Below are 14,502 nucleotides of genomic sequence, written 5' to 3'. Positions count from 1 at the left end.
GGTTCGATCCCCGGTAGGGAAAGTTCCACGTGCCGCACGGTGTGGCCAGAAAGAAGAAAAAGCACCCCAATAAGTCCCTCCATGACACCGAGCCTGGGGTGCCCCGCACATGTGAGTGAGTGGATGAGTGAATGGATGAATGGAGCCCCGGGGTAAGCTGAGAGCTTGCAGAGCATGTGGAGAGACTGGGCAGATCCAGGGCACCTGGGACACGGCTGGGCCAAGCAGAGCGGAGTGGGGGCGGTGATGGCAGTGGGGGAGGCCGCAGGAGGGCTGGCTGGGCCCTGCTCGTGGCGGTCTTGGGGAAAGCAGGGCGGGGGCGGAGGCACGGGTGAATGCACTGCGGTGAGGGTGAGCGGGCTGGGTGATGGGGCAGCTGGGAAGGGCAGGGGCTGCCCAGAGCTGGAGGAAGGGAGACCCTGGCCCAGCATCCCAAGGCTCCCGGGAGGGGCCCCGGGCAGGGCTGCAGTGGACCTTTCGGGGGGTGGGTCCTACCTGGGGCTGGCAGGAGACAGACTCCAACCTGGTCTGGGGGTGGGCAGGGCTGGGCAGAGGGTCCCGAGCTGTTTCCACAGCCCAACCCCCCGGGAGTGTCTCAGCACCTCCTTGGGTTGGGGGGGGGCCCTCCGCCCCACCCTGGCCCCCCGGGCTCCCCTGAAGGGCCCCGGCTGCCCCGAGGGCACGGTGCGCCCCCATCCAGCTCGCTCTTTCCCAGTCCCCCAGCCCTCCTCATTCTTGATCCCACCTCCTCCAGGCAGCCCTCCCCAGCCCCTGGCCGAGTTCACAGGAAGCCTAGGCAGCATGACCGCCCCTGGGGACGCCATCCAGACCCCAGAGGCCACAGCCCGGCACCAGGCCGGCAATAAGTACCAGAGGTGGAGCGAGCGGATTCAGGTGCAAGGCGTCCCCCCAACCCAGACAGGGGCTGAGAGTCCTGGGCGCCCACTGAAGGCTGCCCAGCCCCCGGGCACAGCCCACCGCCCTCTCCCCACTGGGCACACCCGCTGACCGAGGGCTTGGGGATAGGTGGGGTGAGGGGAGGGCCCGGGCCGGCCTCGAGCATCTCGGAGGCCAGCCTCACTGCCTTCTCAGGAACACAGGGATCCTAAAGGTCAGTGGTCAGAGAGGTCTGGGCGGCGGTGCAGGGCGGAGCAGGGGAGGGGGTTTCCAGCGCCCTCTGATGTGGCCTCCATCTTGGGGGCACGGGGAGCCCGTGTGCGTGTGCAGGTGGGCACACAGGTGACAGGGAGCCCTAAGTCCCCCATCTGTAGCAACAGCTACAGTTTCCGGAACCTGTCGGAACCTGGCCCACGTCCTTCCCCCTGTCCCCCGAGGCTGGGAAAATTCCCTGCGGTTGTCAGACGGCGACGGCATTTTAGTCCACTGATGAGTGGGCTCTTGGAAAAGCCCCCCGGGACCCCTCCCGGCGCCTGGAGCCCTGTCTTTGAGGACTTGGTCCCTGAGACGGTCCCGGAGCCTCCCGAGATCCACGAGAGTGGTGGCACCACTGCTGAGAGCTGCGGGCCTTCGGGCTGTTCTCCCCGCACCCCGTCACTGTTCTGTGAGTCCTTTACACCGCCTTCGCTCTTTTTCTCTATTTCTTTTCCTCTTGCTTCTCTGATCGAATGACTTCTGCTGCCCTGTCTTTGAGTTCACAGATTGTTTTCTTCTGCTTTATCTCGTCTGCTGTTGAACCTCTATATTGAATCCCACAGGGGCCCAGAGGAGGTGTCCCCATCTCCAGGGTCTTCCTGCCCCCCCCTTCCCACCTACCCCGCCCCCTCCCCAGGGCTCAGACCTCCCCTCCCTCCCTCCGCCAGGTACCCAAGTGAAAAAGCAGAGGACTCAGAAGAAAATAAATTTAAATGCTTTATTGGGATTGCGAGCGTTAAAAGTTAAAGACAAAACCCAGGCTGTGGATTCTGCCAGAAATAGCATGTTAGGGGCGAGTGGAGGCGAACACGGCCACGGGATGGACTGGGCGGCAGGTGACACTCGGTGTTCTGCGCGTGGGGGTCCTCAGATGATGGCGTAGAGACCCAAGAGGGGGTCCCGCTGAAGATAGCTGGGGGGACTGGGGGAAGAGACACGATGGAGGGCCACGACCAGGGCACGGAGGTCGGAAGGGGCCCGGGTCGGGATGGCGATGACCCACAGAGAGCTGCTCACTGGGGGACACAGAGGAGCCTCGGAGGACGCCCCCAGAGCCCCCACCCAATCGAGGCAAACGGACCCCTGGGTGGGTGGCGTCTGGCTGAGTGGGCAGGTAATTTGGGGTGCCTCGAAGACAATTTGGATCTCAGGCCAATCTGTCTGGCTTCTCCGATTAGGACAATTTGGCTCTTTGGGCTTCTGTCCAATGGTCCAAATGGCCCACTCCCCGGGCGCTGGCCGGGGGACCCTCTGTGCCTTGGGTGGGCTGGCACGGACCGCCCCCTGGGTCGTGCCGGCCCCGTCACCGGGGCCCAGAAGCTTCGGGCCTCTAGATTGCTGGTCGGGCTGCCGCGCAGGGGGGCTGCACTGGGGGCAGAGGCGGGGGTGAGGTAAACCTCCCAGCCGCCCGGGTCCCTGCCGCAGCCCTAGGCGCTGAGATGGTGGCTGGGTCGGTACCGCCAGACCCAAGGGCCTCGGGGCCCAAGCGACCCCAGCTGTCGGACACACTCGCAGCTCTCCTGCTCTGCGGGGCTCGCGCCCTCCGGACCTCTCCTACTGCCCGGCCTCACCCCACCTGGTCACCGGGAAGCCCTGCGGAGCTCCGAGCTTCCTGGGGCCAAGACGGGGCACTGAGGAGGCGGGCAAGCTGTCACCGAGGGGTGCGGGGAGGGCTCCCCAGGTGCGCGGAAGGCGGCCGCCTGCTCCCGCCCGATGGAGCCCCTCGCTCACGCATCTGCAGCCCCTTCCCCACCGGCCGGCCGGGCCGGCCGGGGGCCCCACCTTGGCGGCCTCCGAGCACCTTCCTGACACCTGAAGAGACGCCTCCCCGCCCCCTCCTCCGCCCCCCAGGACCCCCGGGGACCAGCCACCGTCCCCGGGGGCCAGGCCAGGCAGCGGCCGTCTCCATTCCCCTCTGACTTCTCGGGGGGCACAGTGGCCAGCACCCCCGCGGAGGCTCCACTCTCCACTCAACCCAAGCGACAGGGACAGGCAAAGATCAAACCAAGGGTGATAAATGGCGGAGGGCAGGACGGCGGCGGGCGCCGCGGAGGTGACGGGTGGTTGGCTTCGTGCGTTCCTTGTCCTTGGTCACTGCCCCCCTGTTACACGGGGAGGGGAGTAAGTTTAATTTGGTACATGAGCGCGTAGAAAGCTAAGGAGGGATCAAAAAAAAAAAAAAAAAAAAAAAAGGAAAAAAGCCCCAGGAGAAGCCAATTAAAGGGGGGAAATATAGATCAATTGGCGTCAATTTGGGTTCCTGATTCGATCTGTAATTCTGCACGTCTCCTCGTCAATCCTTCCTCCTGACCGTTTTGTCCAAACCCTTGCTGGACCACTTCCTACCCCAGAGCATCCCCCCCCCACCAGCCCCCACTGCCCCCCCACCCACCCCACCAACCTCCAGACTTCCCACACTCCCCATCACCCTCGCCAGCCTCCGGGGGGCCCTCATTTCTGACAGGCTCCCCCAGGAGGCTGGCAAAGATGATCCCTAGGCGCGCTGGGGGGGGGTCCCCAGATCTCGCAGGAGCACACCTAGGGGGTCAGGCGACGTGGCAGGGCATGTCTTGCTTGGCCACAGCCATCTCCAGTCCGGCCAAACCCGTTCCTCACTCGGCACGATAGTAGGTGCGTGGATGCCAGTGGGGTCTGGAGGCATCGGGACCCTCACTGCAGGGGCCGTGGGGTCAGGACGGGTGCCGAGAAGGAGGGGGGATCTTCCTCATCTCGGAAAGATGGAACCACCCGCGCCTGAGCCTGGGACACACACCCTCCCACCCTAGGGCGCATCCCAGGGGACCTGAGGGGAGCACAGGACGTGAAAACCTCGTTGCAGGGCAGCTTAGAGAAGAATTTGGGATGGAATGCGGTCTCATCTGCACAATGCTGGGTTTGGGTATCCCACATATCTGGGTGTGTGTGCGTGTGCGTGTACGGATGCACGTGAGGGCCGTGGATGTGTGTGAGCTTGAGTGGATGGGCGTGTGTGAGGGTGCGTGTGTGAGTGTGTGTGTGTGTGTGTGCGCGTGTGCGCGCGTACAGGGTTGAGTGTGGGTGCGTGTGCTTTCAAAGGTGAGAATTCAGACGTAAGATTTTGGAGCGTGTGGGCGTTTAAGCCAATTAAGTTTTATCTGCGCGAATTCGGGTTTTCTGTTCCGTGCACCGCTCCTCGGGTCTTGCTGGGCCCCCCCACTGCTCCATAGCGGTCTCAGGGATGGAAACTAGGGGGAGGAACGGCTTTGGGTCTTTGGTGCCATACTGCCAGAGCCCAGCGAGGGGTTGGCGAAGGAGGGAGATGGCTGGCGAGCAGTGACAAGCCTACCTGCAAATTTGGTGCCTTCCTTTCTCTTGGATGGTCAGCTCACAGCCAATTGAAGTCCAGGTCCGAAAGGAACGAGAAGGAAGGGTGGGGGCCAAATTCTTTTATTTTGCCAATTGTTTTGAAGCCAATTTATTTTTAGTATTTTTTTTCAGCTAATTGATTTTTTTTTTTTTAGGGTTTTCTGGAAAGCTAGTCAGCTTTTCCAGTGTTGCTAAGAAGCCAATTCGTTTCAAGGGGGCCGACACGTTTGTGATTGCAATTTTGTGTAATTTGGGGGTGATAATTTGGGAGAGAGAGCTAAAGCCAATTGGTTTTGTACATTTTTAAAGATTTTGTTGTGATTCCCTCAGCCCGATGGAGGGGGCCGAGGAGAGACCAGCCTGACGTGGGGAGGTTGGGGCACGGGGGCCAGGTCGGGGGAGCCCGCAGACAGGACGGTACAGAGGTTTCAGAGGTGGGACCTGATGGAAAGGTCCCGGTCAAGAGGAGGTCACGAGCGGATGGTGCCACTTTGCAGAATTACGACAATTTGGCTCACTTCCGATGGCCGGACGCCTCAAGAGAGGCACCCCCGTGGGCGGCGGGGTCCTGGGTGGGCAGGGCGATCAGGGGACGGTGACGCTTGGCCTCTCTGAACACCTCCAGCTCCTTGGCGAGCGTGCGACCCCGGCGGGCTCGCAGGAGGGCAGGCAGGCCCCTGCGCAGGCGTTGGGCGGACTGCTTCCAGGTGTCATATTGGAAGAATTTGCCCACGGGGTATCTGGGGAAGTTGTCCTGAGAGGGGAAGGGCCGGTCAAGGGGTGCCTGGCCCCCAGCCCCTGCCCCCAAGCCACCACGGTGGGGCACGTGGCAAACATGCAAAGGACTCCCTAGCCGCACTTCCAGCTAAGGAGCTGCCGCACCCTGGTCCCCTGGCTTAGAGGTAACAGCCCCGAGGGGCTCCAGAGAGAGGGGAGGGTCCCGGAGACCCCGGTTCCCCTCACAGGGGCTGGGCCGCCCACTGGCCCAGAGCTGGGGGGCCGTCCACGGGCCCGAGCTGGGGGGTCGTCCACGGGCCCAGAGCTGGGGGGTCGCCCACGGGCCCGAGCTGGGGGGTCGTCCACGGGCCCAGAGCTGGGGGGCCGTCCACGGGCCCGAGCTGGGGGGTCGTCCACGGGCCCAGAGCTGGGGGGTCGCCCACGGGCCCGAGCTGGGGGGTCGCCCACGGGCCCGAGCTGGGGGGGCCGCCTTACCGGAAGCACGGTCGGAGGGGTCGACACGTCCCTCTCGGACTTGGCGGGGGTGGCGCAGTAGGTCTCCAGCAGGGCCAGGTCGCAGCTGCGGAAGCAGCACTCTTCCACGATGCCACGGCTGCGGCGGTTCACGCGGCTTGCCGGCCTGCCTGGAAGTCCCACAGGAGGAAGGAAAGGACACGTCAGCACCAGGGGGCTCCCCAGGGTTCCTCCAGCCAGCCGCCCACGGGCCCGAGCTGGGGGGTCGCCCACGGGCCCGAGCTGGGGGGGCCGCCTTACCGGAAGCACGGTCGGAGGGGTCGACACGTCCCTCTCGGACTTGGCGGGGGTGGCGCAGTAGGTCTCCAGCAGGGCCAGGTCGCAGCTGCGGAAGCAGCACTCTTCCACGATGCCACGGCTGCGGCGGTTCACGCGGCTTGCCGGCCTGCCTGGAAGTCCCACAGGAGGAAGGAAAGGACACGTCAGCACCAGGGGGCTCCCCAGGGTTCCTCCAGCCAGCCCCCCGGCCCTGCCCTTGGGACAGGATGCCGGTCACCTTGCAGGGACAGCCGGCCTCGGCCTGGAGGGGAGGAAGAAAGCGAGAGGGGGACGCGCAGGGGCCCCAGAAAGGAGAGAAGGGACAGCGGGGTGAGCGCGCTCCAGGACCAGCCCCCTGGCCTCTCGGTGCCTCCCTCGTCGTATGTAAAGTGGGCACGGCCTCCTGGTCCACCACCAGGGGCTGTCTGGAAAAGGCACGGGGCCCGGCCCCACATCCTGGGGTCCCAGGGTCCTGACCCAAAGGCCGACTGCGACCCAAGTGCCATCCCCGAACCAACCAGGAGCCTGGGTGCCTGCGGCCCTAGAGACGCCGCCGAGACAGGTGGGAATGGGAGGCAGAAGGAGAAGACGGGAGGAGAGGAGTGAGGACCTGCAAAAACCACGCCCTCCTTTCTTCCCGTCCTCCCCCTCTCCTCCACGCACAGGCTCCGGACTCAGCTGCAAGGAAAAGCCCCCGGCCTGCCTTCCGCCATCGGTGGGGGGAGGGAGAGGAGCCCCTAGTAAGGGGTCCAGGTGCAGGGTCGAAAGGGTTGGGGGCTCAGCCCAGCCCTCCTTTCAGGGAAACCTGGTGCCAGGGGGCCACTCCCCGGGCAAGGGCCAGCCGGCACCAGACCGTACGGTGACATCTCCTGCCCCCAAATGTGGCAGGAGAGAGAGGCCACGGGAGAAGCCAGGGCAGGCAGGGGCCTCGGAAGCGTCAAGAAGCAGGAATGCTTTTTAAAGAGAAGCTTTGACATGCCGAGACGGGCATTTTCGGCCCGTTTCAGAGGGTGGGTAAGTAAAGGCTGCAGAAGAAGGTGCCTCGTGGTGGGTGATGGGCTGGTTACGACGAGCCTTCGGGCCATTGCCTGCTTGCCCCGGCCACGTCCCCACCCACACGCAGCCCCGAGCGGTGTCTGGCTGAGCCCAGGGGGAGCACACACTCCCTCCCGCCTTGAGGGTCAAGAAACTGCTCCCCCCAGTTTCTCCCGTTATCCAGGTGGACAGGCTCCGGACAGGCTCCGGAACGCCCCTGACCCGTCCTACAGCTAAAGAAACCGAGGCCCAGGTTGCTGGGAAGCGAGGGCGAGAGCCCACACCCCGAAGGAGAGGTCACCTCCAGCGGGAGACCCGCCCTGCCACGCAGGGCACAGGGGCAAGGGAAAGCAGGGGTCCCCACGTGCCCAGCCAGCTCCCGCAGGTCGGCAATCAGAGAGGAGGGCGAGGAACAGCCAAAGCACTCGGGCCAGCAGGCGGGCACCCTGCGTTGTGCCCTGCCCCTTGGGTGCAGGTCCCACCCGGGCCTGGGGGCCCCGGCAGTCCCCTCCCGTGGATGGAGCCGAGCGGCCCCCAGCACGTGGGGCGTGCACGCCCACGCCACCAGCGACGTGTGCTCTTATTCTTAAAATCTAACCATCCGTGGGTATCTGCCCGTCGCCAAGGGGTGGGCAAAACGTGCGGGGAAACCAGCGCCCGCAGCCCTGCCTGTGGGCGGGTCAGGGAGAAGCAGGAGGGGAAGGGCTGCCTCCCTGCGGGGGGCCTGGGTCACCCCGCCCGGAAGCCCGGCCTCCAGCCCACTGTGCACCCCACCCGCCCCTGCCACTTAAGGTCGGGCCCCCCTGGAGATACCACCGTCCACTCTCCCTCCCACCTCGAGTCAGGCTGCAAGAGATGAGGGAGTGCGGGCGCCGCCCAGGCACACTGTAAGTGCCTAATAAATGCGGACTGCCAGGGCGTGACCGCGCTCTCAGAGTCTCAGAGCAAGGGCCCCGGGCTCATTCACCTCCGCGGGGCCTCCCTGGGCCCGACCCCCAGGCCAGGTGTGCCGAAGGACCCGCAGAGGCGTCTGACGTGAGGTAAGGAGGACTCCAGCATCTATCGAGCACCAGCTGTGTACACCCCTCCGCCCTTGCCCCGCTGAGCTACTTACTGAAGTAGAAGCCGCGGTCCCCGCAGACAAACTGGAGGGTGTCCACCAGCTCCCCGCCGCACAGAGTCTCACTGGGGCGGTAAGCAGCATAGCAGCACGAGGCGAAGGCCAAGAAGGCGAACGGCACCAGCATCGACTTTCCCACTCGGATCCCCATTGGTGCCTGCGGGTGGAGACAAGAGGCGTGAGCCCACCAGCCCGCCACGTCCAGGCCCAGGCCTCTCCCACGGTCGGCCAGCGAGGGGACGAGGGCCTGCTCCCTTTGGGGACACTACGCCCAGCCATCTGTTAACTTAAGGTCCAGTTACAGTTTTCAAGCGTGGCTTTCTCCTTAATCTTAACTGTTTTAATTACAGGAGAGCGGGAGCTTTCACTGCTGAGGCAGGCAGGACGCAGAGCTGCCCCGCGTGCTGGGCCGTGTGTGGAGCACGTCTTTGAGGGGCACGAAGTGCTCGTCAGTAACTTCACGTGGGGATCACTGTCCCCATCGTTATTACTGCGGGGGCTCAGCCACACCCAGAGCTGCAGGGGCCAGTGCTGGACACTGGACCTGGCCTCCATCCTATGATGTCATGGGGGCGGGGCCGGCACAGGGCAGCGGCCACTCCTCTGGCCTCCCAGCGCCAGCCAAGATGGCAGACGGCCCCACCCCAGCACAGACCATGTGCATCCCAGAGGACCAGCTAAGCAAGGGTGCCAGGAGGACCAGCCTCCCTCCCAAAGCAACAGGGGGCTCTGCTGGGCCGGCAGCACCCTTCTCCTTCCCGCGCTGCCCTTCCCACCCTCTCGGTCTGCGGCCGGGCAAAGCCTGGGTCGAGGGTCCGACGGTCTGCACGGCGGTGCCAGCCACGCTCCCAGGAGCCTCCTTCTCCTCCATCACTTAGTCCCTCGACTCCAGCCCGCCCTGGGCACCCCAAACACACCTAAAAGCCCGAAGCCTCCTTTCCAGGCCTCGCATCACACTACCCAGGGCCAGGGACCTCAAAGTCCCTGCAGGACCGCCAGACCCTCTCCCCATTTGGGGTACCAAACCCCACCCCAGGAGCCGGAGAGAACAGGTCAGGCCACCTGGAGGCCAGACCCCAGGTCCCGCAGGGTGCCATCTAGAAGGAGAGGCACATCTCGAGACACACCCCCCAGCAAGGCTTTGTGGCTGCAGACCTGGGGCAAGGGTTAATCAGGTCCCCTAAGGAGTCGGGGGGGGCTTGAAAGGGACCTTGACTCCTTTGGGACACAGCAAGCCACCCCTGCCCCTGCAAAAGGTGGAAGCCCCCCAGGCAGGCAGCCCCAGCCTGCCCTCTGCAGGCCCAGGTACGAGCCCCTTCTGGGGGGACAGTCACGGCCGGGTGCCCCTGAGCCCCGGGGCACCCGCAGGCTACCCTAGTAAGGGCCTGGGTGGAGCTGCCCACGTGTGTCCCTCCTAGGCTGTGCACCCAGTGAGCACAGAGGCACCGAGCAGCACGCCCCTTGCCAGCCTGGAGCAAGGCTGCTGCATGCTGGGCCCAGGGGAATTTTGATGCAATAAATCGTGTAGGAAATGAGGAGCTGAGGAGGAAGCACAGTCTCGCTTAAGCTCCTGACGAGCAGGGCCAGCTCCATGGAAGATGGAAACTGCCGCCTGGCTCAGCTCACCTCCTCCCTGCACCAGACCCCAGCCTGTCTCCCGACACCCCAGTGCCGCGCCCCCCCGCCCTCCGAACTCTAAGAACAAATTTGGCCAGCTAGGGATTCGGTGCCGTCCGCGCGGCAGCTCCATCCTTCTGCAAGCCCAGCCACTTGGTGCGGGGTCCAGTCCAGGGCACCAGCAGAGAGCAGAAGAGTAGACGAGGGGCATGCAGCTGTGCGGGCCAGGTGAGCAAGCGGGCAGGGGAGGGAGGGCAGGGGTGAGAGGGCAGAGGCAGAGAGGAGGCATGAAGGGGCTGAGTGAGAGGCAGCGGGCAGGGGCCAAGGGGCTGAGGCTGGAGGTGCTCAGCAGCCGGCAGGCCGGAGCGGGAGGGCAGCGGGGTCCTCGCTCAACAGCCCTGGTTACCTGCAGCTGGACAGGAGGCTCGCTGGGGCTGGAGGAGGAGGAGGAGGAGGAGGAGGAGGAAGAGGAGGAGGAGGCTGGAAGGCTGCCTCAGAGGAGAAGCTAATGTCCAGTTTGCAGGCTGGTCAGTGCCTCAGCTTTTATGTCTGAGCCGGCTCCTCCCAGCCCCGGCTCCACCCTACCCCCACCCCTCTCCCTGCTGACCACTCCCCCCGCCCCCTTTGCTCCCGCCCCCTCCCTCCTTCCAGCCATTCCCTTCTCTGCGGCACCCCCAACCGCCTTCCCCACCATCTCTTAGCAGAGAACGGGGGGCGGGGGGGCTCATCCTGCACCCCCAGCCCATCTTGGCACCGGGAAATGGGCGGGGGGGGGGTGGTGGTGCAGGGAGGGGGGCTGCTTTCCACCTCCTTGTATGGAAACTTCCATCTGCCCACTGGGGCAGGGGCAGTTACCCTCTCTGGGTTGTCCACTCCTGCCCTTTTGAGCCCTGGACCAGGCCCTCTCTCCAGATTCCTGGTTGGCAATGCTGGGGACAGGGAAAGGGAGGCTGTAGGGGGGTGCGCTGCGAATGCGGTGTCTGGCAGGACTCTTTTGCCAACTCGGCCCCCCTCGCTCCATCCTGGCCCCGCCCACCCAGTTTTCCTCTCTCGGTCTTGCTGGCACCGAGTCAACATACCAGGGTGGGTTTCTGCGACTTGCGCCCGTCCTCGTTGCACTGCCCCCCGCCCCCGCCCCCGCGGCACAAATCACAGACTTTCAGCAACACCCGCTGCACCCGTAAAGCGACCAGGAAGTCGCCTTGCAGACAGCTCACACCTCCCTTGGCACTTCCCAAGTCCCCACCCCCGCCCCCCCCCCGGCCCCCCCCCCCTCCCCCCCCGCACCACGACGCGGAACGTGACCGACAGCCCCCCACCCCGCGTGCCCCGGGCCCAGCCGCCCCGCCCGGCCCGGCCCGGCCCGCACGCAGCTTACCTGGAAGCCGGCGCAGGGGCCGCCCACCTCCCTGCTGCGTATTGCAAACCGAACAGCGGGCGTTGGCCCTCCTGCCGGGCACTCCTCTGCCAGCGCCGCTCTGGCCGAGTCGCGGGGGCCGAATGTGCGACGGGGCAGAACGGGGGGATGGCTTTTTTGGGGGGGTGGGAAACTCGTCTGATTGTTTGGGGAGGACGGGCTGTCTGCGGGCTGGGGCGGGCCAGATGTTGTACTTTTAGGGGGGGAAAGGGTATCGGGAAATGAGGTCAGCTGTTGTATCGAGGATAGAGAGGGGCAGAGATAGTGAGAGAGACAGAGTGAACGTGAAAAGGGGGGGGGCCGAAGAGAGGGCGAGAGAGAGAGAGAGGACAGTGAGAGACGGGCAGGCGCACAGCGGGAGAGAACAGCGGAGAGAGAAACAGAAAGCGTATAATTAATCCACTTTGGGACGGCGAAGGCGAGAGGGCGGGCGTGGAAGGGGGAGGGAGTTGGAGGCAAGGAGCTGGGGGGGGGCGGGAGGGAGCAAAGGGAAGGCTGCGGAAGAAGAGAGGGGGCCGGGACCAGAGGCCTGAGAGGGGACGGAGAGCGCAGGGGGGGGGGGGGAGGGGGGGGGGGGGGGGGGGGGAGGGAGCAAAGGGAAGGCTGCGGAAGAAGAGAGGGGGCCGGGACCAGAGGCCGGAGAGGGGACGGGGAGCGCAGGGAAGCGAGGAGAGGGCGCAACGTCGGGGGCCGGGGAAGGTGCTGAGGGGGGCGGAGCGGAGGCGTCACCCGGGCCGCGGGCGCCCAGCTCGGTTTGGGCCGACGGAGCCCTCGGCCGTCGCGAGCCCGGGCCTCGGGGGGGCGGCGGTGGCGGCGCCGGGGCCGCTCGGGACGCAGCGAGGAGGGGGAGCGGCCGGGCTGCGCGCCGGGGAGGGCCGGGAGGGAGCGCGGGGGATGACAACGCCGGCGGCCTGCGAGCCGGACTGCCTGCGGGGGGGACCGCCTCCTCGGGCGAAGCGGGACGGGCGTTGAGGTAGATGAGGAGGAGGCGGCGGGGGATCCGCAGGCCGGCGGAGCGCGACCCCGCCGACGGCGCCCGAGATGGGAGTCAGCAGCGTGGCGGCGGACGGCGTCGACGCGGGGCCGCCAGCCGGGTGGAGGCGCTGGCGGGCCGAGCGCGGGCGGGCGTGGGCCAGGAGGCGGGGGCGGCCGGAAGGGGGGGGCCGGGGGCCGGCCTGGCCTCACGCAGCTCCGCCGGAGAGCAGGCGAACTCCGGGCGCCAACGCCCGGCTCTTATAGCCGCGCCACCCCGCGGCTCGGCGCCCGCTTGGGCCCCGCTGGCCGTGCGCCCGCGCCAATGGGCGCCCGCGGGGCCCTCGCCCCGCCCCCGGACCGCCCTCGCAACTCGAGCCAAGGGCGGGGGGCGGGCTTGGGGTCCCGGGGGGCGGCGGTCGTGGGGGGGGGGGCTGGGGGGCCGCGGGGCCCTCGCCCCGCCCCCGGACCGCCCTCGCAACTCGAGCCAAGGGCGGGGGGCGGGCTTGGGGTCCCGGGGGGCGGCGGTCGTGGGGGGGGGGCTGTGGGGTGCGCGGGGGCGAGCTTGGATTGGGGGCAGGGATCGGCAGAGTTCGAAAGAAATCTCGACTCGCCATGCTAAAGTGTTTGGGGGCCCCGTCTTAGGTTCCGGGGTGCCAAGGTCCCCGCATTAGTGCACGGGGGACGCGGGGCGACCAGGGTGGGCGGCGTCACACGCCCTAGCGACGGCCGGGTCCCCCGCGCCCGGCCAGGGGGCTACGCGGCGAGGGTGCCCTGTCGGAATGCGGGCGCAGGTGGCTCGACACTGGGTCGGGGGTCCCCGAGTGCCGCCGGCATGTGCAGGGGGAGTGGGGAGTCCCGGGGCGCGGGCGGGGCGCGCAGCCGCCACCTGCCCGAGCAGAGGCGCAGCACCTCGGGCCGCAGCCGGAGCCCGAGCGCCCCCCGGTGCCGCGCGGGAACCGGGGAGTAGCCTCGGCGGCCGCCAGGTGCGGTACGTGGGGAGGGCCGGCCGGGCCGGGGCCGAATCTGGGCCAGGCATGGGGCCGGCCCGGGCCGCGCCTGCCGGGAGAGACACGAGCAGGGCGGGAAACATCGCTCAAATCCTACCTGCATGACCGGGCTCACCGGGGTGCATCTAAGCAGCTCGCCTTTGGGGCCCACCCAAAATATCCGGATACTAGTTCCCCCGTCCTCAGTGCGTTGGGCTTGCGTAGACTCGGGTTCAGCCCCAGGGGCCACCACGATAATTTGGGGGTCTGGGGAAACCATCTCCTGGAGAGTTTGGACGATGTAAGAAGTCGTTGTGATTTTTACCCAGTCAAAAACCACGCACGAGCCCCCGCGCCCCGCCCGCCCCCAGGAACCCCGGCCGCCAGCGCCCCTCCGAGGGGAAGGGGCCGCCGGCGGCGGAAGCCCGCGCCCGGCTCGCCGCCTCGCTCCGCCATCAATCACGTCGCCCGCGCTCGGCGCGCGCCTCCCGGAGTCCTCCGCCCGGCGGCTGGAGGCGCCGCGCCGCCCGAGCCGGGTGCGCCTCTCCTCCGCGTCCCTCCTACCCTGCGCCCTGCCTGCCCCGCTGGGGTGCCGCCGAGGCGCTTTCCCCACGGCCGTGATCTTTGCAGAGAGCAAACGAAAGCGGCGCGGGTTTCGGGGCGTCCGGCCTAGCGAGCGCGGCCGCCCGCCGAGGGGCTAGCCCGCCGCAGGCTCCCGCGCCCCGCGCCGGTGTCCCCGGCAGCCGCTCAGGACGGCGGGACGGCGGCGGGTGGGTCTGGGAGCCGGGCCGGGACGCGAGGCGGCGGGGAGCTCACCGCGAGGCTGGAGGCCGGAGGCTGCGTCCGCGGGCGCGCTAGGAGCCGAGGCAGAGAGCGAGCGCTCTGCAACGGGCTGCGGACGGGCTGAAGGTGAGCGAGACCCCGGGGGCAGTCCCCAGTGTCCGGGGGCAACGCCCAGTCCGTTGGAAGACCCGGGGACAATGCCCAAATTTGGGGGCAACTGGGGGCAATGCCCAGTCGTTTTCCTGGACGCGGGAGAAGCACTGCCTACGTCCTGGAGGACACGCTGCCGGGCCAAGCGTGTTTGGGGAACCCAAGAGAAATCTTCCAACTCCGAGGAGCTCCGGGGACTTCGTAGGAGACGCAGAGAGGCCCAGAACCAGTGCCCGTGGTACGCGGGATCGGGGAAGCTGCAGAGACCGCGGCGGGGCCGGGAACAACGCCCAAAGGCCGGGAACGCAAGTCAGAGCCGCCTGATTTGCGGGCGAGAGGACGAGTGTCCCGAAGTGGGGACCCATGGGCGGTTGCGTCGGTGTGGGGAGCCGCGATTCGTGACTAAATCCGAG

At 67.0% G+C, this 14,502-nt stretch overlaps 1 protein-coding gene across 1 annotated transcript; it reads right to left on the bottom strand.

Annotated features, from left to right (window-relative positions):
- Positions 1 to 3,624: 3,624 nt before the first annotated feature.
- Positions 3,625 to 14,128, bottom strand: IGF2 (insulin like growth factor 2). The gene is made up of 5 exons (XM_024117562.3): positions 13,973 to 14,128; positions 13,275 to 13,439; positions 8,156 to 8,318; positions 5,989 to 6,137; positions 3,625 to 5,251 (listed from the first exon to the last, which is right to left on the bottom strand). Exons 2-5 carry the CDS (start codon positions 13,434 to 13,436, stop codon positions 5,012 to 5,014), a joined length of 714 nt encoding a protein of 237 aa, XP_023973330.1. The 5' UTR covers positions 13,437 to 13,439; positions 13,973 to 14,128; the 3' UTR covers positions 3,625 to 5,011.
- Positions 14,129 to 14,502: the final 374 nt, after the last annotated feature.

Source organism: Physeter macrocephalus, chromosome 18 (assembly GCF_002837175.3).
Source record: "Physeter macrocephalus isolate SW-GA chromosome 18, ASM283717v5, whole genome shotgun sequence".
Taxonomy (NCBI): Eukaryota; Metazoa; Chordata; class Mammalia; order Artiodactyla; family Physeteridae; genus Physeter; species Physeter macrocephalus.
The sequence above is the reverse complement of the archived record's forward strand: the minus strand, read 5'-3'. Positions and strand labels throughout refer to the sequence as shown.